This window comes from Pollachius pollachius (assembly GCF_949987615.1).
Source record: "Pollachius pollachius genome assembly, chromosome: 13".
In the NCBI taxonomy this organism is placed as follows: domain Eukaryota; kingdom Metazoa; phylum Chordata; class Actinopteri; order Gadiformes; family Gadidae; genus Pollachius; species Pollachius pollachius.
Genome location: NC_136946.1, coordinates 12,090,112 through 12,114,597, shown reverse-complemented (window position 1 = coordinate 12,114,597; position 24,486 = coordinate 12,090,112). Strand labels below are relative to the sequence as shown.

Genomic DNA, 24,486 nt, shown 5'->3' with positions numbered 1-24,486 from the left:
AAAATATTTCCTTCTGCTTTCTGATAGCTATCACAACTGGTGGTTATAAAGACCAAGTAATGATTTTTTTTGTCCTGTCATGCATGCGTTATTTGTTTTGTTGACTCATTGAACATCTGATCATAGAGAGTGGTTGTTAAAATAGTTTATTGCTGTTGTGGGCTCCACCGACAGATGTTGAAACGCAATAATACAAAATAATGCTTAAAATGGGGAACATTTTTGGGAAACTCCAAAGAACAACAATCTGCTTGGTACTTCTGCCGCTGCGCCACAATATTAAGCAAAAAATAAATACAGAACTATTGATAACCCGAAGCTATATGAAATGAAATCAGATGACTCAGAGTGCATGAGGGGAGCAGAAACCTGGGCAATTTCTTTATTTTCTGGGGGGTGTAGCTGTAGCAGGGGTCATCTAGGGATGGATGGCCAGGAACTCTTGCGGGATCCCGGGCTTGGTGGCCTGTCTGACCCTGGCCAGTCTGATGTCCCCCAGCTGCCTCTCCAGACACCGCTTCCCTGTGAACCAGAGGGACAGGCAGAGGAGGACATTGGACTGGAGGGAAATGATTTTAACATAGGCAGGGATTCATGCCAACCAATAACTGGAACATGCTGGTTCCACAAGTCGGAGGGAAAAAAAGGGTTGGTATGTCTGTTGCTTTTCAAAAATATTAAGCTAAAATAAATAAAAAACTTTGATACCCAGAAGCTATGCTGAGTTAAGAAGTGAAATCAGATAACTCGGATGGCATGGGTGGAGAAACCAGGAAGCCCTTATATTGATCCCAACTCCTGTTCTGTGGCTGCTCCATGAAGGAGGCACATTAGGGCTGAGACTCTGCATCAGCAGACACACATCTAAGCTGAGGACACCTGCATGGACCAGACCTACGACTGAGACCTTTGATAGGTTTGATCATAGCCTGGGCCAACTTGAGGCCACAGGAAAGAAGAAAAGCACTCAATAAGACGTTATGAAGTAGCCTGAGTCAATCATAAACCTGCCCACACCAAAGGGCATTTTAAACAACCAATAACTTGGCTAACAAAGGAGCCTTTCAAAGTGAATCATCTAAATTGTATTTTCTAAAGGTCTCTGGAGGTAGTGGGATGGCCCGACTGCTCTTTAAATAGGCAACTAGATAAGATTGTTTCAGTATTTTATATTCTAGATAAAAGTAAAGCAATTTTAAGAACCCAACCAAAAGGTTAACATTATATCAACCAAATCTTCCTCTTGAGTGGTTGGGTGGTGCCATGGGGTGTACGTACGTTTGTGTAGGCCAGGGAGCAGGCCTCTGTACTGGGGCCGGTGCCGGGACATGACCAGGATGAAGGCCAGGCAAAAGAGCAGCTCCACTGCTTCGCTCTGCAGGACGCCTGTCTGGTGCCTGGTGCCCAGGCTCACCCCTTGGGGACCGGGAGGAACCAGAGGAGAGGGGAGGGTGGGAGGGAGAGAGAACTGTTATTCATTCGTTTTATTAATAATTATTTGATATGCCGTACATAATGAGATATATATATATATATATATAATTTATTTTGTTTTTATTATTTATTCATAAAACAATAAAATAAAGTATTTATTTTATTTATTTTATTATTAATCTGCTTTGGAAGAGAAGGAACAAGGGTAGAAAGAGTAAGGGGGAGAGAGAGAGGACACAGAGTGAATTACACTTTCTGTTGTGAATATATAAACATTGATTTTCCACGTCAATAGTGCAATAGTGCTCTTTTGAATTAAAAATGAATTGGGGGTATGAGACCCAGGAGAATAACATTTAGGTTTAGGTAAAGACAAATTTTATTTAGGTTCAGGTAAAGACCAAAACCAAGCACTCGAGATCTATAAAGTCAATCTTTGCCTTTGTTGCAGAGTCGGACGAGTCGATTCACATAGTGAGCCATGTCCCAGATCATGAGCAGGAAGCACTTGGGATTCTTGGCAACCGTTTGTCCAAAGGGCAAACTCTGGGCGCAAACATGGAACCTGACAGACAACGAGGGAGGACAGAGAAATCAGACCGCTAGGCTGGCACACCAACAATATGCACGACAGAAAAACAATGACCACACATGGAGAACACAGAATGACTAAACAAAAAATAAATCCCACTAAAAAGCGTTAAACGAGATTGGGTTCATGACCGGAGCCATTCGAATGAGGCTGCAGGTATTTCCGTCAGGTTTAAGAAGGGCTACATTGTAAACCACTCAACAGCCAGGGTCATTCTTTACTTTGGTAAGAGGACAGTGGAAATACGCAAATGGTGAAACATTGACAGATAACATATGTGCCAAAATGGTTAATAAACACTACTTCATGTCGTGTATGTACTTGTTTATAAGTTCAGACTAGTCTGGTCAGTTATCTTTATCTCGATTCCATCCGATTAAATTCTTCATTCCTCATTCAATCATTATTGTTCAAAACATTATAGTTACCCTGATACCTTATTAACACCCGGATTTAGTTATGTGCCGGGGGAAATCAGTATCTTAGGCGCCCGAGCTAATGTATGTAAAGTAGCAGTCAGCAGGTGTTAATGGGAGGTTGAAGGTTGACTGTGAGAGTTCCTGGGGGTCATTCAGTACCTCCATGCTTGAAGCAACACCAGCTTGTACACGCTGCCGTAGACAGCTTCCACAGAGTTTACCTGCAGGGAAGAGAGACATTGTCAGAGCTAGGGCAGGCAATTTGGAGAAGCCAGCCAGAGAAGGCTTGATTGTGTACATATCCAACCCACAGAAATCCCACCTGTCCCTTCAGGCCTGCCTCCAAAGTCTAGGCCCAAAAACTGCTTTGACCCAGAAAGCAGGATAGAAACATAAACTAATGCAAGTTATAATCCCACACAAACGTTGTAGTTCCCTCCTTTTTACCCGGAAAACACAGACCTGTTCCAATTTAATACACAGAGATCCGGGGAAGGCCAACATTTTTAAGTGAAATATACAGCCTGATCATATATATTGTAAATTTTTGTAAAAAAAAAAAAAAATTGAGCAAATGACATTCCTGAACTGCATGAAGCTGCTCGGACCCCTAGACGCTTTTATCTAAAGCAACTTACATCGGTTAATCGGTTAATCGACACACCGACGGCAGAGTCAACCATGCAAGGCGACTGCCAACTCGTCTGGAGCAGTTAGGGTTAAGTGTCTTGCTGAGGGACACATCAACACTCTGGAGGAGTGTTGATGTGAGGAGCTGGGGATCAAACTAGAAACCTTTTGGTTACAGGACAACTGCTCTACCTCCTGAACTAAGCCGACCCTATAGGCCTATATACAACAACCATGGCTACCCGACATTACGCATTTTTTTGTGATACTGCACATAGAGAAAGGCAGGAGCTGTTGACAAAAGTCCACAAAAGATTTAAGACGCCAAGCTCTGAGACTTTGCTGTTTAACGCAAGAAGAGTCTCTGATGAGGCTACTTCGCCTACAGCTCTTCTAACGGTGAGTAGGTTAGGAACGGAGGTTTATGTGTGTGCGCAGTCAGTCAGCACCCGCCATGGTGTGTGTGTGTGTGTGTGTGTGTGTGTGTGTGTGTGTGTGTGTGTGTGTGTGTGTGTGTGTGTGTGTGCAGTCAGTCAGCACCCGCTGTGGTGTGTGTGTGTGTCTTGTGTTGTGTCGTGTTGTGTGAAGTGTTTTAAGAGTGGTTGGCTGCTTTTTTAGGTGCACACTACTGCCCTCTCCCCAGCATAAGGCCTTTCTACTCTGCCAAGCCGGTTCGGTCGAGGCTTGGCAGCCCAGCGATTTCACCGTCTTATTTCAATTTTTCCTGTGTAAAACCGAGCGGGTAAAATCCCCCGTTCGTCATGGCGCTGGCTTTCTTGGTTCACTAGAGAATGCAGGGCTGCGCACGGAGTCTAGACCTCTTTAGAAACCTCTCAAGAATGAGTTCACGTCTGAGTGTAGGCTACAAACGCGATTAACTATTTACAAGTGCAAAAACGCCAACATATTTATTTTGCAGACCACTTTTGGGTTAGGGACGGGTTAGTGTTTTTTATCCCAAAAGGCCTCGTAAGGACAGTTCCTCTGCGTCTCTCTCGTAGATCGCACCATCTTTCAACGTCTTTGTTTAATATGACTGCATCACCTTCTCTCACATGATCAGCAGCTCGCAGATTTCACTTTCTCTCAAGTTAGAACTGCTCATGATGATATCGCTGCATTGTCTCTGTGGAGACAGTGCAGCAACACCTCTACCCAACGTGATCAGGCATGACATTTGCGTGATTAGGGCATACACTTGTTTATATGTACGTCTTTTAAGAGTCATCTAGTGCTTGGTAGGCATATGACTAAGCCAGCTGACGGGCCTGCGTCGCAGTTCCAGATGCACTTTCATTAATTAATTCCTTGAACTAGCCTTTTATAATGTTCTGGCCCGCCACCTAATGGCTGGCAAAAGAATTGGCCTGAGGCCAAACTTAGTTGCCGACCCCTGAAATAGACCCTGAAAAATGCAGCCTGGCTAAATTTCACATTCGATGTGGTTTGAGCTTAAGGGGCTGTAATAGATTGCCTTCCCCAACACACACACCGTGAGGTCCAGAAAGAGGGCGTGGCACTTGAGTCGAAGGAGCCCCATCAGCTTCTTCTTCATGTGCAACCCCGCTCGCTGGGAGAAGCCCAGGGTGAAGCTGTAACGCAGGGAGAGCCCCGCGTAGCTGCGCGTGAACACACACACACACACACACACACACCTTATAAATGTATACACCAAAGAAATTTAATCTGTGCCATGTGTGGCAAAAAATGGAAGAGCACGGCATTAACACTGTCAGGGTTAGAGGGTTGGATTGACTGGGGGGGGGGGTTTGAGTGTGTGCTTGTGCGTGCATGTGTCTGTGTGCATAACACATGATGATGATCACCTGGAGTAGTCCTGAAAGACATCCAGGGTGTGCGTGTCCAGCAGCAGCCCGCACCAGGGGAAGAGGCAGCTAGCAGGTAGCATGCGCACGTTTGGACCCGCCCCCGAATCCTCCAATACCTGGAAGTTGACCACCACCTTCTGTGGGTTTACCACCAACCCATAGTCCTGAACCCCGTCTGACAGAGTCCTGCAAAGGTGCAGAGCAGTCAAAGGGTATATCTTCTAGTGACGGCAATGAGCTGACATTTACTACACACGCATCACAATCCATAACCTGGCTGTTCCATTATACACACCTTAACCCTTAACATTTTCGCACACTGGCTTTGTACTAATGTTTTATGACAAAATTGATCTGCAGTTTGATTATATTGCCATTTAATGTCCAATCAAGTGTCATATAAAATAAACACTCTAAATCCCTTCAGTTCCCTGCTGTGCTTGGGCAATGACCTGGCAATGTGATGCTGTCCAAGTTATTCTGAGTTTTATTCTCGCAACAGGTTACTCCATGTTGGGCACTTAAGTCTGTAAAATCGGCCAACCTGCTGGCACAACCCCATGCCATATCGAAGGAAGTGCCGCAAGTCACCATCCCAGCCTCCCTGAACTTTTTGACCATATCAATAAAAAATATATACTACTGTTTTGTACTGATGCTGTCCTGAATACTCTTCAGGAGAGCTCCCAGGACATCCATTGGCGTTTCTCAGCCCTTGCCTACTCCTGCAGACGTCCTTTATAATTTGCTTCCAATGCGCCTCACAGGACACCACTACAGCCATTTGAAGAAGTACTCTCCTATTAAACCCTATTTTAACTTCTGCAACAAAGTCTCCATATGATGAAATCGAGATATGCAGCAGCAAAGTGAAATACTACAAGAAAGTGATCAAACAGGACCTGGGCTGAGTTGCACCAATAGACAACGTAGTTGTTTTTTTAGCATGTAGTATTACTTCAAACGGAAAAGGAATGTGCTAAAGGAAAAGTAAAGCTGAGAAGGCAGTGTGGCGGGTATCATACTTGAAGAAGGTCTGTGCTTGACCCAGGTCAGGGGTTATCAGGAGGAAATCATCTACCAGCCTCATCAGACACCTGCAGGAGACGGAGAGAAGTCTGACCTTTGGCTGTGGAAGACTCTACTGCAATCTACTGGTAAAGATGTGTCAATACATCAAAATGTGATTCACATTACACCCTCTTCAGCCTAACGTAAACTGTACTCCATTATACTGTATTCCATTATATTTATACTTCAATCAAATCTGGCATATCACCTTTGACCCTAAAACTATTTGGTTATCTTATCTGCAAGTCATAGATTTAACTGATAACCTTTTATTATTAAAGCTTGACTAGAACTGATCCAACTTGCAAGTCAGGTCAGAGTTCAAGACAAAATATAGTTTCAGTTTCATGTTGACTCATGCAATATCTTGTCATCTATTGAAAGATAAACTGGAAAGATAAATCAGTTATGTCTACAACTGTTTAAATGAAATTAATTGAGACAATTTAAATTTCTAATCATCAATTCCTTCTCTTTTTACCTTCAACATACATTCAAAACTCTTGCAATGTTGCTTATCATGTGATCCTCTTTTGAAATGGATACAAAAGCAATCAAAAAAAACTTTTACCCTCCATTCAAGTTAATGTCTTTGAATAAGTTGTTCTCCATGTGACCGTAGCAGAGGCAGCACATGAGGCTGGACACCACCGAGCCCTGGGGGATGCCTCTACACTGCCGGAACGTTCTGGAAGACACACACACACACACACGGAACAGATGCATGTAAACTGTCAAAGTTTAAAAGGCAAAGCCATGTGATTTCTTTTTTATTAAATCAAACATTACGAACAGATGTTTAAATCATCATACAACAAAAGAGAGAACAAAGCAGCCACAGAGGTTTATATCACTGCTGTTTTAAGATAGTTTGAACACAGCTTACTTTTTTCCAAATTTCACAACTCCACCAGTAAGCATTTGAGTGAAAAACTGAAGAGCATCTCGGCCACGCAAGTCTGAGGAGAAATGCTGGACGGAGAGAACATAAATAAGGCATCTTTTTACCAGATAAATACTCTGTGTAGGAAACAGAAATTCCTTTTCATAACTGACCCGCATCAAGGGCAATGAGATCAAAGCAATTTACTAAACAATACCAAATAAATACATATTACCCTAATAATACGAACTGGCTAAAGCTAGCTCTTCTTTGTATAGTAGTTCACTTGGGAGCCCACTTATAAATCACTTATTTTTTCTTTGCAATAAGACTTGTTTGAATATAAGAGATATCAGTGCACAGGCTACTTACTCAACGGAGCGATTCTGGGAATGTCTTATTTTTATTTTATTTTTTCTTGTTCATATTTTAGCAATTTAAGGCAATTTATGCATGCAAAATCCTGTGCAATCCTTCAGCGCTTGAAGAAACCATCTCTTTCTCTCACCTGCTCCACCAGTATAGCATTATGAAGTTTGCCCTCTCGCTGCATGTTCATCACAAAGCCTTTCATGTTTGTGGATCCAATGTTGTCTTCCATGAAATCTGCCTTCAATCCAAAATGAGATCAATAAACATAGACACAAAAAATACCAATAAAGAGCTTAAGATTTTAAGGTCAAGAAGTAAGAGATACCTGTCGAGTAAACGTCTTCTTCAGGCCTTCATGGGCGTCCCTCCAGATCTTGGCGTAGCGACGGATGATGAATGTGTCTTCCTGGACCGGTGTCAGGGCCTGACCAATCACCTCAATGAGTTTGTCATGAGGAAGGCTCTCATAGGCCCCGCTCACGTCCACCTGGAATGCACAGGGACAGGCACGGACCAATCAAAACACAAGGCTGTACCAAAATAAGAAAATTATATTTCCCAGGTACGTATACGTAAGTAACTGTCCACATCTCTTACGTTATTTCACGACAATCCTATCTTTAAAAAAATCTAAGACGACAATAATGCCAATTGAGATGAAAAGACCACAAATATCAATATATAAGATGACTCTATTAATCCAAAATGGGAACGCACGTCTTACCTTAACAAAGTAGAGGCGTTGAGGCTGGTCCTTCTGAGCAGAGGCCAGGGGGCGGAGCTTCTTGTGAATGTCGGTCATCCCCCACACAGTGAAGCCCAGCAAAGGGGGGTCGGAGCGCACACACGCCGCCAGCACGTCCAGCAGCTCACGCATGTTTGATTGGTGAACCTGCACGCAGAATAACCCACATTTTATCATAAATTTAAGACATTTGGTTTAATTGTTTCAGGTCTAGTTTTTATCCAAAATAATGATTTATTTTTTGTGGGGATTAGCCATGGTTAAAGAGTAGGTACAAGATCTTGTTCATTGATGCCGACAGTCCAGAGGGCGGACACTAGGATTTGAACCCTGATCCTCGTGAGTCAAACCCGGATCTGGAGTCAAACACCATAAACACTAGACGTTGCTGCACATATTTGCCTTAAATTAGTTATAGGTACATATAGACACCTAACAAACAAGAAATCATATTACGTCAAAGTATCATAATATAAAAAGCACCCTGGATTTGACGTCGGCTCTAACGACGCGCGTGATCGGTCGCATGCTGTCCGCCTTGGGGATGAAGCGAAGGCGGGAAACCACGGCGGCCTTCGGCAGGGAGGCCATCTGGGCGGGGCTCAGCTCCTCCAGCTGGCCCTTGGAGACGTGCCCTCTGAAAGAAACGTTAAATATGGATCGAGAAGGCTGCCGTTAGGTGGCTCTGTGTGTTTCAACGTGTGTCTGTGTGTGTCTGTTGAGGTGGAGCGTACCTGAAGGCCAGCTCCTGCAGCTTGGCCCACACCTCCCGTCTGTAGAAGCGGAGCGTGTTCTTCTGTCCCATGCTCTCCGTGACGTAGAAGCACGCTCGGACCAAGCCCACCACATAGCCGTCCAGCATCCACGCCAAGAATTGACCAATCACGCGTGTCCGGTAGGCCAGCTCGCTGGGGGGGACATGACCTGAGGAACACAGGAGGAGGGTCACTGAAACTGATGCAGCTGATGAGGAATTGGTGCTAGAAAACGGGCTGTCTTATATTGATCACATAAAACTACCCTTACCCGTCTTGCTGATCTTCAGCCAATCACACTCGCTCACCCTCATCTTCCACAGCAGCTCAGCCAATGAGAGCCTCTCGAACTTGCCGCTGCGCAGGAAGCCCCTGACCCTGAGGAGGAAACGACCCCGGTTGTGTTCGGACCCCCACAGCTCCATGGGCACCACGGTGGCGAGGCACTTTCTGATGAAGAGGAACACCTGATGGGGGGAACAGGTGAGGGGCAGGAGGGAGCTCAGGTCCCCCTGTCCCTCCACACCCAGCTCCTCCATGCGCAAGGGGCATGCGCTCTGCAGGACCCTGCCGTAGGGGCAGCCCCTGTGCTGCCGCAGCAGCCGGTCGAACAGAGGCACCATGTTGAAGAAGCGCCGGGGCAGTTTCCTTGGCTTCTTTTCCACTCCGTTGAGATAGGCCACGCCCTCAAAGAACACAATCCTGACCAGGTCCCGCCCCTGAAGCCTCTGCTTCACCTCTGTACGGCTCTTCGTCTTCCTGTTCAGAAGGAATCCACGCATCCCCTTCCCGCCGTACAGCATTCCCAAGGTTCGGATGAAGCAGTGGGATGGAGGGAGAGCTGGAGAGAATCCCGATCTCCAACTGGGCCCTCCTTCCAAAGGAAGAGAGGTTTTCGACACTATGACCTGCCTTTTAGAATCAGCACTACTCCCTTCTGCTGGCATCTTGGGTGCTTCCACTGAGCTAGGAAGTACATTACCTCCTGCATCAACGCCACTCTGCGGTATCTCCTGCTTCGTCCCATCCATTCTTGTCCTCTTTGCAGCCCGACCCATACCATCCGTCTGGCCACCGCTTTTCCTCTTCCTTTGATTACCATCCCTAGCCCTGCCCCTATTCCTGCTGGTGTTATAACCAGCCCCTCGTTTCCTAATCTGGCACACTGGGGGCCGGCGATCCCGCTGACGGTTACCCGGGTCAGCCCTGGATTTGGTCCGGAGGAAGACGCCAGCGCGGCTGGTCATGACCGACACCCGGTCGTACACGGGCACGCCACACACCTGGAACAAGCAGGAGGGGGGCACCGCCACGAACACGGCGCAGCTCTCCAGCAGATATCGGGTCATGTCCGTGCCGAGACGGTGGGAGACTTTCTTCCACAGATCACTGCCGTGGATGTAAGCGGCACTTTGAGTGACGTCGCTTTGGAACTTGAACTGGTCTGCGTCACGGTCCTCTTGGGCCAGGGAGAGGAACCCGTAGCCGTGCGCCAGCACATTTCTTTTCTTCTTCCTCTTCACATTGTTCAAAACAAAAGCCAGTAGCTCGGGGAGTGTGCAGATCTGTAGGGGGGTCATATGAAAACACACACATAGTAGATAATTTTGAGTCAGGTACTTTGAGTCAGACACTAATATCTCCAGAGGTGGACAATCCAAGGTTTGAATAGTAAAGCTGCTATCATCTGATTTGACGTTTTGCTGATTTGTTGTACTACTTTTCCGATTGAGATGATATGAAATACTCACAACCCTGAGAACCATGCGCTGTAAAACAGCTATGTTCCTTTGAATTTAACAGAGATATCAACAACATAAGTTGCACGAATTACAAGTGGTATATAAGTTTACCTCGTTTCGGCTTGGCAGTTGTTGCAACTGTTGATCAGTGCACACAAAAATACCCCCGACGAATGACTTGAAGCGTGCTGTGTCGGATCCTTCAATGAGCGATGCTTTCTGCCCTTCTCTAAAAACGACGGTGTCTGCAAACTGATTAAGTGTTTGCACATGCTGGTAAAGTGACTTCAGAATGTCAAGTACCCTTGATATGTCTGATCTAGACATACTGTTGAATAACGTTAAGGTGAATTGTTTTATGAAAAATAAGGCCAGGTGGTGGTCAGGAGAGGCATATCTTGAATTCCAAATACCCCGCTTCAGAATCGCCCAATGAGGAAAGAGCTTACTGTCTCGTCCAGTCCTTATGGTCCAATAGGACAACATTACACTCCATGTTTGTTGTGGTATTTAAACGCCTCGTCTGCCTTCCTGCGGCACAGTTGTTGAACGGCAGGAGTCGAGACCCCGTGGTCGCAGGAGCGTTCTGTCATCTGATTGGTTGCAGGACACCCCCTCCTTTGTACCAAGCGCGCGAATGCGCCCACGTCGCTCCGCCAAGTAGCGAGTTTAGCTCCGGTTAGCTTGGGTCGCTCAATTCGGCACTGCAAGACAGCCTGAGACAAAGCTTTCCCTCTTGAGACTGTCTGTATAACTTTCATCAGTGGACTTTTATCTGCTGAAGTTAGCTACAATGGCCGACAAGGAAGGTAACGTCTATGAAGCGTGCAACGGGTTTTGTTACTAAAAATGGATACTTGCCGAAATATTTATGCTAACTGGCTAGCTCAATTAGCTAGCAGCAATTGGTACACACGCTAGCTAATCCAATTTCATGTTATATATGCAAAATAGGCCTTGCTTGTATCGACGGTGATTCTCTTCTGTAGACGTAACGATTCATGTTGAATGTTATGCACAAATGCGCCAGATGCAGTCAACGAGCATCTTGCTTAAAGATATAAAAAGGCCAGATTAATGAAATGTGTGTAGCGTTAAAGTGATTTGCTTCGTCAATCGTTGTAGTTCACAGTAAGAACGTGCTGGGTCCCAAACAATAAGGAAACCCTGCATTTATCCATTTGATTGACCGGCAGTAAGTTTCGGCATTGTTGCGAGCAAAAGACATCAAAATGTTGAGTGTTGGTCATTTTTGACTCCTTTGTGCCGCATTCTCACTGGTATCTGTCAGTTCTACACGTATAAAGCAGATCATCCCTTTTATATCTGAGCTGGCAGTCAACCCAACATTTTCTGAATCCGATTTCAAATTGAGATAAAACAATAATTGGTTGTCTTCCAGAATTACTAGATTTGTAACATAGTTGTAATATGATTGTGTCATGCGTTACTGGTTGAATTGTAAGAGTTCTCCCGTATTATTTGCAGGTGCGTTTGACGATGCGGTCGAGGAAAGGGTTATCAACGAGGAGTACAAGATCTGGAAGAAAAACACTCCCTTCCTTTATGACCTGGTGATGACCCACGCTCTGGAATGGCCCAGCCTCACCGCGCAGTGGCTTCCCGATGTCTCCAGGTAAGGACGCATGCACGTTTATGTCCTCTTAATATTAAACTACATGCACAACCAAAAACATCCTCTCCCTTCTGCCCTACGTTTCTCCAGTATTGAGAAATGTTCCATCCTTTACTCCCCTGTGTTTGACAAGCAAGATTAATTCCAGGGAACCATTCACTTCCTGCTCCCTTTATGAACCAGCTTTCTTCACACGTGGACAAATGTTTTTGTCGTTTTTATTTATTCATAGACCAGAGGGCAAGGATTACAGTGTCCACCGGCTGGTGTTGGGCACTCATACGTCAGACGAGCAGAACCATCTGGTCATCGCTAGCGTCCAATTGCCCAATGACGACGCCCAGTTTGATGCCTCACACTATGACAGCGAGAAAGGAGGTAAGTCATTCATTATATTTGATCATAGAAGCCACTGGATTTTCTTTGCAAACATTGTGAATGTGCTAATGTCGGAAGCAATCCCAGAGATTCAAATGTTCAATAAGTAACAATCATTAAAAGGTGCTATGTGCATAAGAGTAGAGGCCGACCGATATATCGGCCCATCACAGATATATTGTATCGGTCATTTTGCCCTCCCTAATACTGGCATCGGCCACAAAATCCAGGATCGGTCCTGCTCTACAAATGACTATGCTGGAATGAAATGCAATTGATGGTCATTATGCTGCAACCTATACAGAATAGAATCTACGATTGGCTCACTTTTTAAATTAATATATTCTTCCCCTGCAGAGTTCGGTGGCTTTGGCTCAGTCAGTGGTAAGATTGAGATTGAGATCAAGATCAACCATGAGGGTGAGGTAAACCGGGCCCGCTACATGCCCCAGAATCCCTGCATCATCGCCACCAAGACCCCCACCTCAGACGTGCTGGTCTTCGACTACACAAAGCACCCCTCCAAACCTGGTACGGAGTCCATAAGCCTTGCAGGTTTATAGATGGCATCTATTTTTATTTTGCAGTTGCTGTAGAAGGAGCTGCATGCTGTCATTTATGAATGTTATTCGATTTTCAGATTCAACAATGAATTAAGCCAATGCAAAGAATGTTACGTGATTGGCTGGGAGATTAATGCATGCTATTCTTTGAGGGGAAGTTGGGAATATTGGCTTTTTTTTAACTGAATAGTATATTATTGTTTTTGATGCTTTCTTAAAACAAGCCACTGATATGACAATGCAAGCATGTGTGGGTTTTCTCTGCAGACGCGTCAGGAGAGTGCCGTCCAGACCTGCGTCTCAGAGGCCATCAGAAGGAGGGTTATGGGCTCTCCTGGAATCCCAACCTGTCCGGCTGCCTGCTCAGTGCTTCAGATGATCACGTAAGACATGCTGCCACACCTGTTTGGCTGCATCTCTGGCAACCAGGGCCAGGGAAATTATTGCCTACAAATAGAAAATCTCCATTTAGTATTGTTTTCTGAAACATGGCACAAAACTCTTAATTGTTTACACCTTTTCACTTTCAAACAAAGGCGGGTGTGTGTTTGCGAAGCTAGTTAAATGGGGGTGTAGTTTGCTGAGGAAAGTCAACATATCAAATGAATATTCTATGACTGTTTACACATAGTTAATATCATTGGAATCCCTAGCAATGCATCAATAAAATCCGTACAGAGAACTAAATCAATTATCATACCTGTGAGGTTGTGGTTTGAAAGTTCTAACGAGTACAATCTGGGTTTCCATCGGCCCCCAGACAATCTGCCTTTGGGACATCAGCGCGGTGCCCAAAGAGGGCAAGGTGGTGGACGCCAAGACCATCTTCACAGGTCACACCGCAGTGGTGGAGGACGTCTCCTGGCACCTGCTGCATGAGTCTCTCTTCGGCTCCGTGGCCGACGACCAGAAGCTCATGATGTAAGCGTTAAATAATATAGAGTATGGTATGCCACTCAAGTGGCAGTTACCATAATGGGTCTTTGACTGAATGGAATAAGGTGGTTTAGGTATGACTCAAGATATCATTTGTGTTTCAACAATCTTTTTTTGTCTCTGTAGCTGGGACACACGCTCCAACAACACCTCCAAGCCCAGCCACGCTGTGGACGCACACACAGCAGAGGTCAATTGCCTGTCCTTCAACCCATACAGCGAGTTCATCCTGGCCACCGGCTCAGCAGACAAGGTAATGCAAGACCCATATATATATATATATATATATATATATATATATATATATATATATATATATATACACACACGCACATACACTATACTTCCCCAGCTCTTTTCCCCTGTAAATGTTGCTGATGAGCTTGAAACAAGAGATGCTACCCCATTTTGTTTCTTTTATATCTCTGTGCATTACTGGTGGTGTTGTTGGACAGCGTGTGTAACCGCTCCTGTTCTCTGCAGACTGTTGCCCTCTGGGACCTGAGGAACCTGAAACTCAAACTGCACTCCTTTGAGTCACACAAAGATGAGATCTTCCAGGTGAGAGATTTCCCACACTATACATTTATGCATAATAAATATGTCGATGTTGTTCATTTGCACTTTAAGAGGTGCAAAGAAAATATTTATGTTGCATTATTTATGTAAGGCATTTTTTAATGTTATTAAAATAAAATCAAGAACAAATCTTGGCATTTATGCTACTAAATACATATTTGTTTGACTTATGGCTTAGCTAGTGCTTTTATCAGAACCCCTGCTAATCTTGTATACAAACCATCATGTTCTATTGATACCTTGTCTATTGTAATTGGCAATCCAATGATTCTCATCCACAATGTTGCATGGTGTGTCTGCCTGTATCTGGCCCTGTTGCTATTTACATGGATCTGATTTGAGCTCTGCGATGGGCTGTTACAGGTCCAGTGGTCCCCCCACAACGAGACCATCCTGGCCTCCAGTGGGACCGACCGCCGGCTCAACGTCTGGGACCTCAGGTGACTGACTGCAAAAGCCTCCCTTCACATCATTGTTAATACTCTGCTGGTGTAATTGTGTTTTAACGGTTTATAACTATTCTTTCTGCAGTAAAATCGGAGAGGAGCAGTCGCCAGAAGATGCAGAAGATGGACCCCCAGAGCTGCTGGTAAGTGTTTTTGACTATCGTGTCAAACAAAAATGATAGACCCATATGTTTGACCGTATGATGATGAAAAATTAAAGCTGCATTCAAATTTATATAATTCCCTGCCTCTCATCCAGTTCATCCACGGAGGTCACACAGCCAAGATCTCTGACTTTTCCTGGAACCCCAATGAGCCATGGGTCATCTGTTCGGTGTCTGAAGACAACATCATGCAAGTCTGGCAAATGGTGAGCCAGATATATCTCTTCATGGTAGACATGCATGCAGGAAAGGCCATTGCCTCCCCTATAATGTTGAATATGCTAAATGGATTTGGAAAATATACGCCACACAGATGCAGCTTTTGTATTTGAAGAAATGTCAGTATATTTTCGAAGTAAATTGACAGAAATGCAACAGAATTTCAAAGCAAGGAGAAGGTCAGAGCTCGTGGCTTTGCATGATAGCCACCTTATTTGAGAAAGAAGACGTACATTTTGAACCAAGCTCAGAGGCAATGCTAGCTATCTCTTCAGTGTGGAAGGTGAGTGTTCAGAAAATGGTGAGTCTACTAAACCAGGTTGCATAATATCTGTTATGCAGTGAATGCGAAAAGACAGACTGACTGGCAGGCATTTTAGCTAGGCACTGTAATGTTACTCTGCTAGAATAGCAAGACTAGATCAATGTAGAAATTAAGTTTCTGTTTACTAAAACAATGGAGCAGCCCTAACTCTGACATTATCCCCGCAGGCGGAGAACATCTACAACGACGAGGACCCCGAGAGCTCAGCGGACCCCGAACCCACCGCCTAACGAAACCCACCCCACCTCATACCCTCTTCTTCCCCCGCAACATCACCTCAAACTGCTGAGAAGGTCACTGCAACAGGTCCCGCTCAACTACCTCCTCCATACTTTCTATTGGTGGAACAGATCACGTGTCTAGTCAATATTCATGAGGGCAGGAAATGAGCTGTCCTTTTTTTGCCCACTGGTCTCTTTTTAAAAATGCTGAAAAACTCTTGTCGGTTGACATTAATAATTTATTGCCTGAGGGATTTTCATTCATGCCTGATTTTTATATGCCGTTATGAAAGGATATATTTTTCTATTTAAATTGGCTCACCGTGCATTCTAATACTATGCCCTGGAATTGGTTAAATTTAAATTGTTTTGGTGTTCATGAGGAGAGGAAGTGGGAAAGGGTAGTCTTTATTCATTATCTAGTAAAAAAAAAAAAGCATTGAGAATTGTAGAGACTGTTGGAGAGTGCAACCGTGACTGGCAGATTTCTGTGCTCGCGTTATAACTATTAAAGTAATCTGCAAATCGCAGATTGTAAGGGGTAAGAGCCTCGTTCTGCACTGGTTGTTCAGGTTTCCATACCAGCATTCCCAGCAGTGTGGCAGCCTTGCTCCCTGTTATATACTCCCTTTTGAACAGATTGGCCCCTGAAGTGTCCATTTTAGTACATACTGTCTTGCATTGTCGTGTCTTTGTGAGTCTTTGTTGTATCTTAATTGTAGTTAAACTTTTTTATGTCCTAACATTTTGCAAATGTACAGTGAGTGAATTCTCAATAAAATGTTTTTCCATCAATCCTTGGGCTGCAGAGTAAAGTTTCCTAATCAGAACACATCAAGTGTGATTGCATCATTCATCCATGATTTCACGTTTTAATTTCCTTTAACCTTCAAAAGGCTCTATAAATAGGTGCTGGCAGACATTTGGGGGCATTAAGCAGTTGCCTATGTGCTCATTGCCCCTGTATTTTATCTGACCTTTTGTATTCATTTGAGCCTTGTGATGCTGTCCCATTAAGTCACAATCTATTTGTCTATGCAAGTGTTTACAGTGGATTACAGGCCCATTGCCCTTTAAGCACCCCATCCTCTCCAGTCTACTCCTCAGGGCTCAACTCATCATCCACACTAAGGTTACAATGAAAGCATACAACTCTTTATTCATAAAAACACCCTTTCAAGTGACTGCTCTGTTAACTATTTCCACTCTTGAAGGCTTGATTAACCGGTGATCTACATACCAGACATGTCGCATCTAATAAGTGATCTGTAAGGTTGTTGATGGATTCAGTTTTATCACAAAATCATCTTAACTGGCAACCTTGTGAAAGAAGGATGTTATGGTCGAAGGTATCTTTTTGTAAATCTTGAATACAAATGTTCATGTTTTCTTCCTATCCTCCACAGCAGCTCTGTAACAGAAAATGTTTAATCAGGGATTACACAAAACAGCTCTTTAGGCAACTGTTGAATCTTGCATGATCAATCAGGGTCTTACCTGTAAAGCATAAGTTTATTGGCCAGGTTCTCTTTCATCTCCGCTGTTTCTTTGGTTTTTCTCTTCTGAATTTTAAGCTCTGTCTGTATCTCCCCGCTGCTTTCCTCAAGGCTCAATACAATGTCCTGTGCAAATAAAGGATGTTATAAGGATCACATAGTGACAGACTTGAAAGATTGCGGCAAATTTACCTTCATCTGGAAAAGTTTTACTTTGGAAAAGTTGTACTTTTCCAGATGAAGCATTGTGACAACCCTACTCTGTCAGGGTTGTCACAATGCTATGTAGGTCCCAGATAGAACCAAAAGTATTTTGGGTGGGCATCATCTCCTAGCGAAAGGCCTTGCTTTCCTCATTTGTTTATAGCCTATCACCAACTTCAACATCTCCATCACCTTGTACTGCTCGATGTCCTCTTGCCTCTGCTTCTGCATCAGTTCCAACCTCTCCTCCAGACAGACCTTCTGCAACCCCAGCCTGTGGCCCTCTTCCACCAAGGGCCTCAGCTGGCTCCTGAGCTCCTGGACCTGCTCTCTGGCTTTACTGAGGGCACTGGCTGTTGTCTCCCTTCTCTTCAACAGTGTCTTCAGCATAGGCTCATACCTGACAGTTGGAGAGCAGGAAGAACTTTTTTCTAAGTGATACACTTCACTTCTGCTGACATCAGTTTTTTTCAATCTTTTTTAAACTAGTACTGGCACTAGAACTATAGACAATAAGTAGTGTCTTAAGAATTGAACAATTACTCAATCTAACTTGTTTATTCCATTTAAATCAAATGAAGTATGTTGGGAAACAGAATAAATCAGATCTCGAAAGAAAGTGGTAACTGCATTAAAAATGTTACATGGTGCAAGTTTAGAGAAAATGAGATAGCAGATAGTGGCACGTTTGCACCTCTCCTCCAGGGCCTTCTGGCCTCCCTGCAGATACTGCTGGATGTCCCCACACGAGTGCCTCTTGCACTCAGTCAGCTCCTCCACGGTACTGGAGCTCTGTCTGCAGTTTTGTGCTTGCAGTGTGGCCTGCAGTGTAGAGAGCTTCTCTTGCTGAGCAGAGCGGAGCCGGGTGCACTCCTCAGTCAGTTGAACCACAAGGGACTGCAACGTTTCCTGGAACCAAGAGGCATGAAAAGAAATGTGGCTGCCTCGCTTGCTTTTATCTTTTTTTCTCTTGTGCATTCAACGGGTTCATTATTTTGGTGTTGAAGTTAATTTAGAACTATGCATTTTTCGCAGCCTCACTTGTGAATGACCTAAAAAGCAGCTGCTGAATGTGAAACATACATTTAGAAGTACACAATTAACACTGAGTATTTTAAACCCTCATACCTCCTCGATCTTAAACCGCTCTACCCCGCGTTGCTGGTTGGTCAGGGCAGCCGCGCTGTGTGCACAGTTCCTAGCCTCAGTGAACAGCTTCCTCTTCAACCTCCAGGTCTCCACCTGCAGCCCCTGTCTCTCCAGGTTCATCTTCCACACGCTCCTCTCTACCTCCGCCCGCTGCTCTCTCAGGGCCAGCGTATCCCTCTGGCTCTCTGCCCTTCTCTTCTGCTCGTCCTTCTTCAGCTCCTCCAGTAGTGCCGCTGCTTTCCTCTCAATGGTCTCTGATTCGTCTCTCTCCTGGCGCTCCGTTGTGGTACCCTCTACGTCTCCCTGCTCCTCGCTCTTCCTCCTCAGTGCCAGCACCTCATCCAGCAGCGCCCCCCTCAGCCTCTCATGGCTTTCTACTTCCTCTATTAACTTCTCCATCTGACACCCTACGGTGGCCAGTTCCTCTGTGAAAGACCTCTGGCAAGTCAAGTCAATCCCTACCTCTAGTCCTTCTCCATCACACAAGAGCCCAACATCATCCCCTCCTGTAGGACTCCATTTGTCATCACGGTTGTTTTGTATGCAAGACTCATCGGAGTTGGGGGATCCATTTTGTGCTTCCATCGCCGTTGGAATCTTTGGACCTGAGCAATATAATCGATTTTCCTGAACTGAAGTCTTAGACATTACAGTGCCCAAATGTTCCTGTCTTTGCACTGTGGTACTCTCCATCTCAACATGCCTGACTATGGGTTTGCCTGGTGTAACAGAACTGTATTGAACTTCTGTGATTCCTGGGTCGGCATTATGGCCCCCCCAGGACTTTAGTCTAGCCATCTCTGAGGTAGCGGCCATTCTTTTTTCCACGGCCGTGTACTCGTCACACCTCGGAGAACTGATTTGTATGTATTCATGGTTTGTATCCAAAGGGAAACACTCCTGTGATGCAAAGTCCATGCCAGACCCCTGGTTGATTCCCGAGTCTTCCATACAGTTATCCAGCATGGCCAGCATCCCCATCAGTTGACTCTGGTACTCTGTCATAGTGTCACTGAGTGCATTGCCCGCTGAGGTCAGGGATCCATCTGCTGGTGAGAGGTCTGTCGCTGTTTCACAGCTGGTGTTCATGATGGAGGAGGCCTCGTGATAGGCTTGTGTCAGCTGACCTGTGTCAGCTACCTCTACTCGCGTGTCAATGTAGGTAGTGCACGAGCTCATCTGTTGAGATGTGCTTGTGTCTCTGTATCTGTCTGAGGAGCAATCGCTCAACTCCTTCAATTGTGCGTCTTTAAGACATGTGTCCGTGTAACTGGGGGAGAATTGGGAGCTCAGAGGTACACCAGCAAGATCCTCGCAACTCTTCAGCAATTCATCCATCTCCCATAGGTATGGATGTATTTGAACTGGCTGTGATAAACGTGTTTCCATGTGTCCCATTCTAGATTGGGCCAGATGGTCAAACCCCCTTCTTTCATCCACCCTTGCTCTCTCCTGTTGTTCATCCTCCTCCTGGATGAAGAGAGACTCAAACCCTGTGCTTGTTGAACTATGCCCATCGTTTTCCATGTTGTTTACTCTGGAAAATATAGTAATCAAATCATCAAAGAGTTAGTTGAATAATATCTAGAGTCTTAAATACTGCAGGCAATGATGTCTAATATTTTCTGTAGAATTCTTGAAAATACAGATCTCTTTCATTTTCCATGAAAGCTTTTTCATGGAAAAAAGCTCTTCCCCCCCAAAAGAGTAGTATTGAGTTTGACCGTTGACCTGGCATACATTTAACACAATGGATGAGCCGTTGTTATGAAGCGAATGCAGGGGTTAGGTTTCAGCCCCACAAGGGCCCTCTATGTAAGCTATAGAAATGTTGTTAGCAAATGGGGGTATGTGGAGCAGGGCCATAGCAAGAATGCTACCCGTTGACAGCTGCACTGGCCTGGAACAGAGGGACAGCTGGGATGTGGTCTCTGGCAAACTCCCACAAACACACGCACGACACCTTCCCATGTGTGCCCATACAGAACATCCAAATAATCTATGGCATTCATGTACTTTCACGCTGCTAATTTAAACATGCCTGCACTAGCAATGGTAATGCAACAAGTATCAACATGCACGATGGCCTTGCCTCTTGTAAACTTAGATGAGTTGAATTGTAAGTTTAACATTATTGCAAAACGGATCATTACATGTCCCAATGTTTCTATTTGATCTTCTTGGGAAGCATTGTCTCATCCCTTTGGGCTTCTATCAAGACTTGACTCAATTTATCCCACAGTTAATTGATCATGTTGGCCCAAAAGTGTCATGGCACATAGTTAGGTAATGCAGAAATACCACCTGTTGGTGTTGCTGTCTCCTAGCAAAATCGAGACAAGAATATATATTTGCCACCTAGCTTACCTGAAATTACTTTTAAAGACACTTTAGCTTTGAACCTTCTTGAGCTATGCAGGACAAAGCAGACCCCTCAGAGTAGAGCAGACACACCAGCTGTCTTAGTGAAGTTCTGGCATGGGAACGAGACAGAAACCTACGACATGGACTATTCAAAAGAGCTTCACTGGCATTCTTTTGATGAGAACTTTAATGGGCTTGTTTCCAAATTGTAGATGCAAAGATATCCGTAAATGCAGATATTGCATTTTTCCTGTTCCAACTTAAGCAGACAGGATATTGGATAATTTGCATCAGAAATTATTTATTATTCGTCTCACTAACTTTAAGTGGCCTACCCCTTTTGTTATTTTGGGTGAACATCAAACAAAGTGAACTTACCCTTTTTCTAGTTTTCTATCCTCTTCTGTCATTTGATGCCCAAAATAGGGGTAAATCATAGGCCAGTGTCCGAACCTCAAAGACGGTCACAAAGAATCGACGAGTAGTTGAGAGAAGTGGGGTACACAGAGCGAGCTTAGATGTCGTCTCACTCTCACTCTAAACAGCCAGTGTGTAGCTAAGTGTGGCCATGGCTACACATAATCTGTTTGGGTTTATTAATAAATACTGGGAGCAGAAGGAAAGAGGAGCCTGCCTGGTGTTGTATACCCAGGGGACGGGGGCCTACCAAGTGGCCCGGAGGACCACCAAGCCACCTGGCCCCTGGTCCTCATAAACCATGTTTCCTTTGTGTGTAGCGCTCGTATACGTGAGAATTGGGACGATAGCCACTTGTTCCCAATGCCAAGTTGGGGACATTTTGGTGGCTTTAAGGAAACATGCAACCAATCATTCTTCATTTGAAGTGGCATTTACGGCTCCTGTAGGGGCTGTCGTGGCTCGTTTGTTCAAGTTGAGGCAGAACACGGCTGTTGGATTGTGCCCGTGTCTCCTCATTATCAAGCCCTCTTTAAATAGAATCATAAAGCCACCACACTGGAGGATTGGTTTTCCTCTTGGACTCCTGACCCCAACATAACATCACATGCGGTCTACTTCTGTGTGCGTGTGTGTGTGTGTGTGTGTGGGGGGGGGGGGGGGGGGGGGGGGGGGGGGGGAGGATAGCTAATGGATAAAAACAAAGACATATTTGCATTATAAGAGTGTGGAGAACAGGTGAAAATGGTGAGTGAAATTGAAAAGTAAACATGGCAATTCAGAATCTCGGCTACCTCCTTCTTGTATAATCAGCTTCCACTAGATGGCGTCACAGACTTAGCAAAGGCCCTCAGATTCAGAGAGAAGAAACAAACTAATGTTGACTATCAGTGTGCACACCAGTCTTTGCCCCAGACTTTTTGTCTGCTTCTCTGTCCAAACAGTGATTCAGATGACAAAACTAGTCATTATGCAAAAACCGGTACAAATACATACCATCTTCCAGGATGGCACTGATGCAGAATCTCAAAATAGGACTGGCTCTATTTTAGTTTAACAGTCTGGGAACCTCTTTTCTTTCTTGCTGTTTTATTTCTGCTGCTCTGTGGCCAATTAGATACACAGTGAACGCTTTTCTCTATGTGTCACTCTCCTGACTTCTCCACATTGTGTGCTGTGTGGGCTCGTACATTTGTGAAGAAAGGTAGGAAGGGAAGAAGGGGAATTACAAAGTTCAACCACAGCTCCTCCTACACTACATAAAACCCAACTTCACCCAATCTTAGTAATCTCCCAATGCTTTGTGTTATAGTTCACACCCTCTATAAAAAAAGTGAGCTCATTGATTCGGTCATTTGGATGTTACCACAAAAGGGATTTTAGGGATTCTCTTTGTCCAGCGACAGAGGGAATTATTTATTAATTGGAGTCCACCCTTATCTCTTTCAGTGTGTCTGTTTCTGACCGAGCCAAACCTTATGAGGGAGGCAATAATCAAGTCAAGGGGTCTCCTGATTTAGCACCGCATTGATGTCCATGCTTTGAGGTGGCCTGGCCATGACCCAAGCACACCCGCACAAGGTTTTTAGTGCTCCAGTATCCAAAGTGAAAGAAACCTCAAGCCCCAGCTCTTCGTTGGTTACATTTCAGAAACAGCTGTTTAACCTTTCACTTAAACCAATTTTCTTGTAGAAGATTGAAGGATCCTGTCTTATATCCCATGAAGAGGAGAAGAGAGTGAATATTTTACGATGGGGCTGAATATTTATCGCTTTGGAACTAACTCCAGTAAAATTCCTTCCTTCTGTTCCTTAGAAATGTCAATATACTACAAAGACCTATAATTAGTTTTCTCTATTACGTTCAACTAGACTGGTAAGCTGCACTTGTAGGAGGTTAAGTATTCCATGTTATTTTAAGTGTAGTTATTAAGTGAGGTGAGCATGCTCCTTGAGCATCATTTTCCCAGCAGATGATGTGGCGACCCACCGGTCACAGGCCTAACCTCTAGACGACCACATCTGGTTTCAGAGCCTGACCACCTGTCTGTCGGTATGTCTTGTTGACTGTAGAATTGCTTATGCCTACTCCGAAACCAATGTGCCGATGTCCTTCATGCATGTGTATTGTGTAGGTCACGGTTGTCTTATGTCTGCCACATTGTAAGTGGTACATCGCCGAATCACTCTGATTTAAGTGCATTTTAATGGCAGTGGAACTGACGTGTGTTTATGTTTCATAGAGTGAGTGCCTTTCTCCGGCCATTGACACACTCAATCTTTCTTTTATCGTCATCAACCAACTGTATGTTTGTTACACAAGCGCTTTTAAGTGTCTTTAGGGATAGGGATGACCTAATACTGTAAATAGTGCTACATTGTTTTGGTGATCCTCCCTGATATTTAAGCTTTCCTGAGCAACCGATGAGAGGTCTCAAAGAGCCTCTCACAGGTGTTGGAGGAGTGGTGCGGAGTTAGGATTCTGGAGGAGATGAGAATCTGAAGAGTTGACATGGTTACCGAAAGAGAGTTGACATGGGAAACTATGTAAACCGTTGGGCCCATTGTTTGGCCCATGCTCAACAGGTCTGTTGAGCTAGATATCTTAGGTCATTACTTAAAAGGATTCCTAATGGAGCTGCTTTTGTGTTTTGATATGGTGCTACGGTCTTCTGTCGAGCTGCTGTGTGTGTCCGTGCATGTGTGCATGCGTGTGTGCATGCGTGTGTGCTTGCGTACCTGCGTTGTGCGTGCGTACGTACATGCGTATGTGTGCTTTTGGAAGCTGTGACCCGGAGCATGTGAGTAAAGTTGTGAGAGAGTGTATTTGGTAGCTGCCAGTTTGCCAGGTCTTCCTTCCTTGGTCTTCCTTGAGAGAACTAAACAAGTACTTCCAAACAATTGAGAAGACACAGGAC

General features: G+C 44.7%; 2 protein-coding genes across 3 annotated transcripts; one reads left to right on the top strand and one right to left on the bottom strand.

The window, feature by feature from the left end:
- Nucleotides 1–418: 418 nt before the first annotated feature.
- tert (telomerase reverse transcriptase) lies at nucleotides 419–10,799 on the bottom strand (the record flags this gene model as incomplete). Its single annotated transcript, XM_079749939.1, has 16 exons — nucleotides 419–522; nucleotides 1,279–1,416; nucleotides 1,875–1,999; nucleotides 2,605–2,666; nucleotides 4,568–4,694; nucleotides 4,902–5,090; nucleotides 5,930–6,001; nucleotides 6,547–6,663; nucleotides 6,862–6,947; nucleotides 7,367–7,468; nucleotides 7,556–7,717; nucleotides 7,955–8,122; nucleotides 8,459–8,612; nucleotides 8,710–8,899; nucleotides 9,002–10,295; nucleotides 10,584–10,799. 16 exons carry the CDS (start codon nucleotides 10,797–10,799, stop codon nucleotides 419–421), a joined length of 3,306 nt encoding a protein of 1,101 aa, XP_079606065.1.
- Nucleotides 10,800–11,031: 232 nt separating this feature from the next.
- On the top strand, nucleotides 11,032–16,725 carry rbbp4 (retinoblastoma binding protein 4). Of its 2 annotated transcripts, none has more exons than XM_079749179.1 (12): nucleotides 11,032–11,281; nucleotides 11,961–12,108; nucleotides 12,341–12,486; nucleotides 12,844–13,017; nucleotides 13,317–13,432; nucleotides 13,810–13,970; nucleotides 14,112–14,238; nucleotides 14,469–14,546; nucleotides 14,928–15,004; nucleotides 15,096–15,153; nucleotides 15,270–15,380; nucleotides 15,886–16,725. In XM_079749179.1, exons 1-12 carry the CDS (start codon nucleotides 11,266–11,268, stop codon nucleotides 15,946–15,948), a joined length of 1,275 nt encoding a protein of 424 aa, XP_079605305.1. In that variant the 5' UTR covers nucleotides 11,032–11,265; the 3' UTR covers nucleotides 15,949–16,725. The 2 variants fall into 2 exon arrangements, with proteins under 2 accessions (XP_079605305.1, XP_079605304.1); XM_079749178.1 differs by having other exon boundaries at nucleotides 14,907–15,004.
- Nucleotides 16,726–24,486: the final 7,761 nt, after the last annotated feature.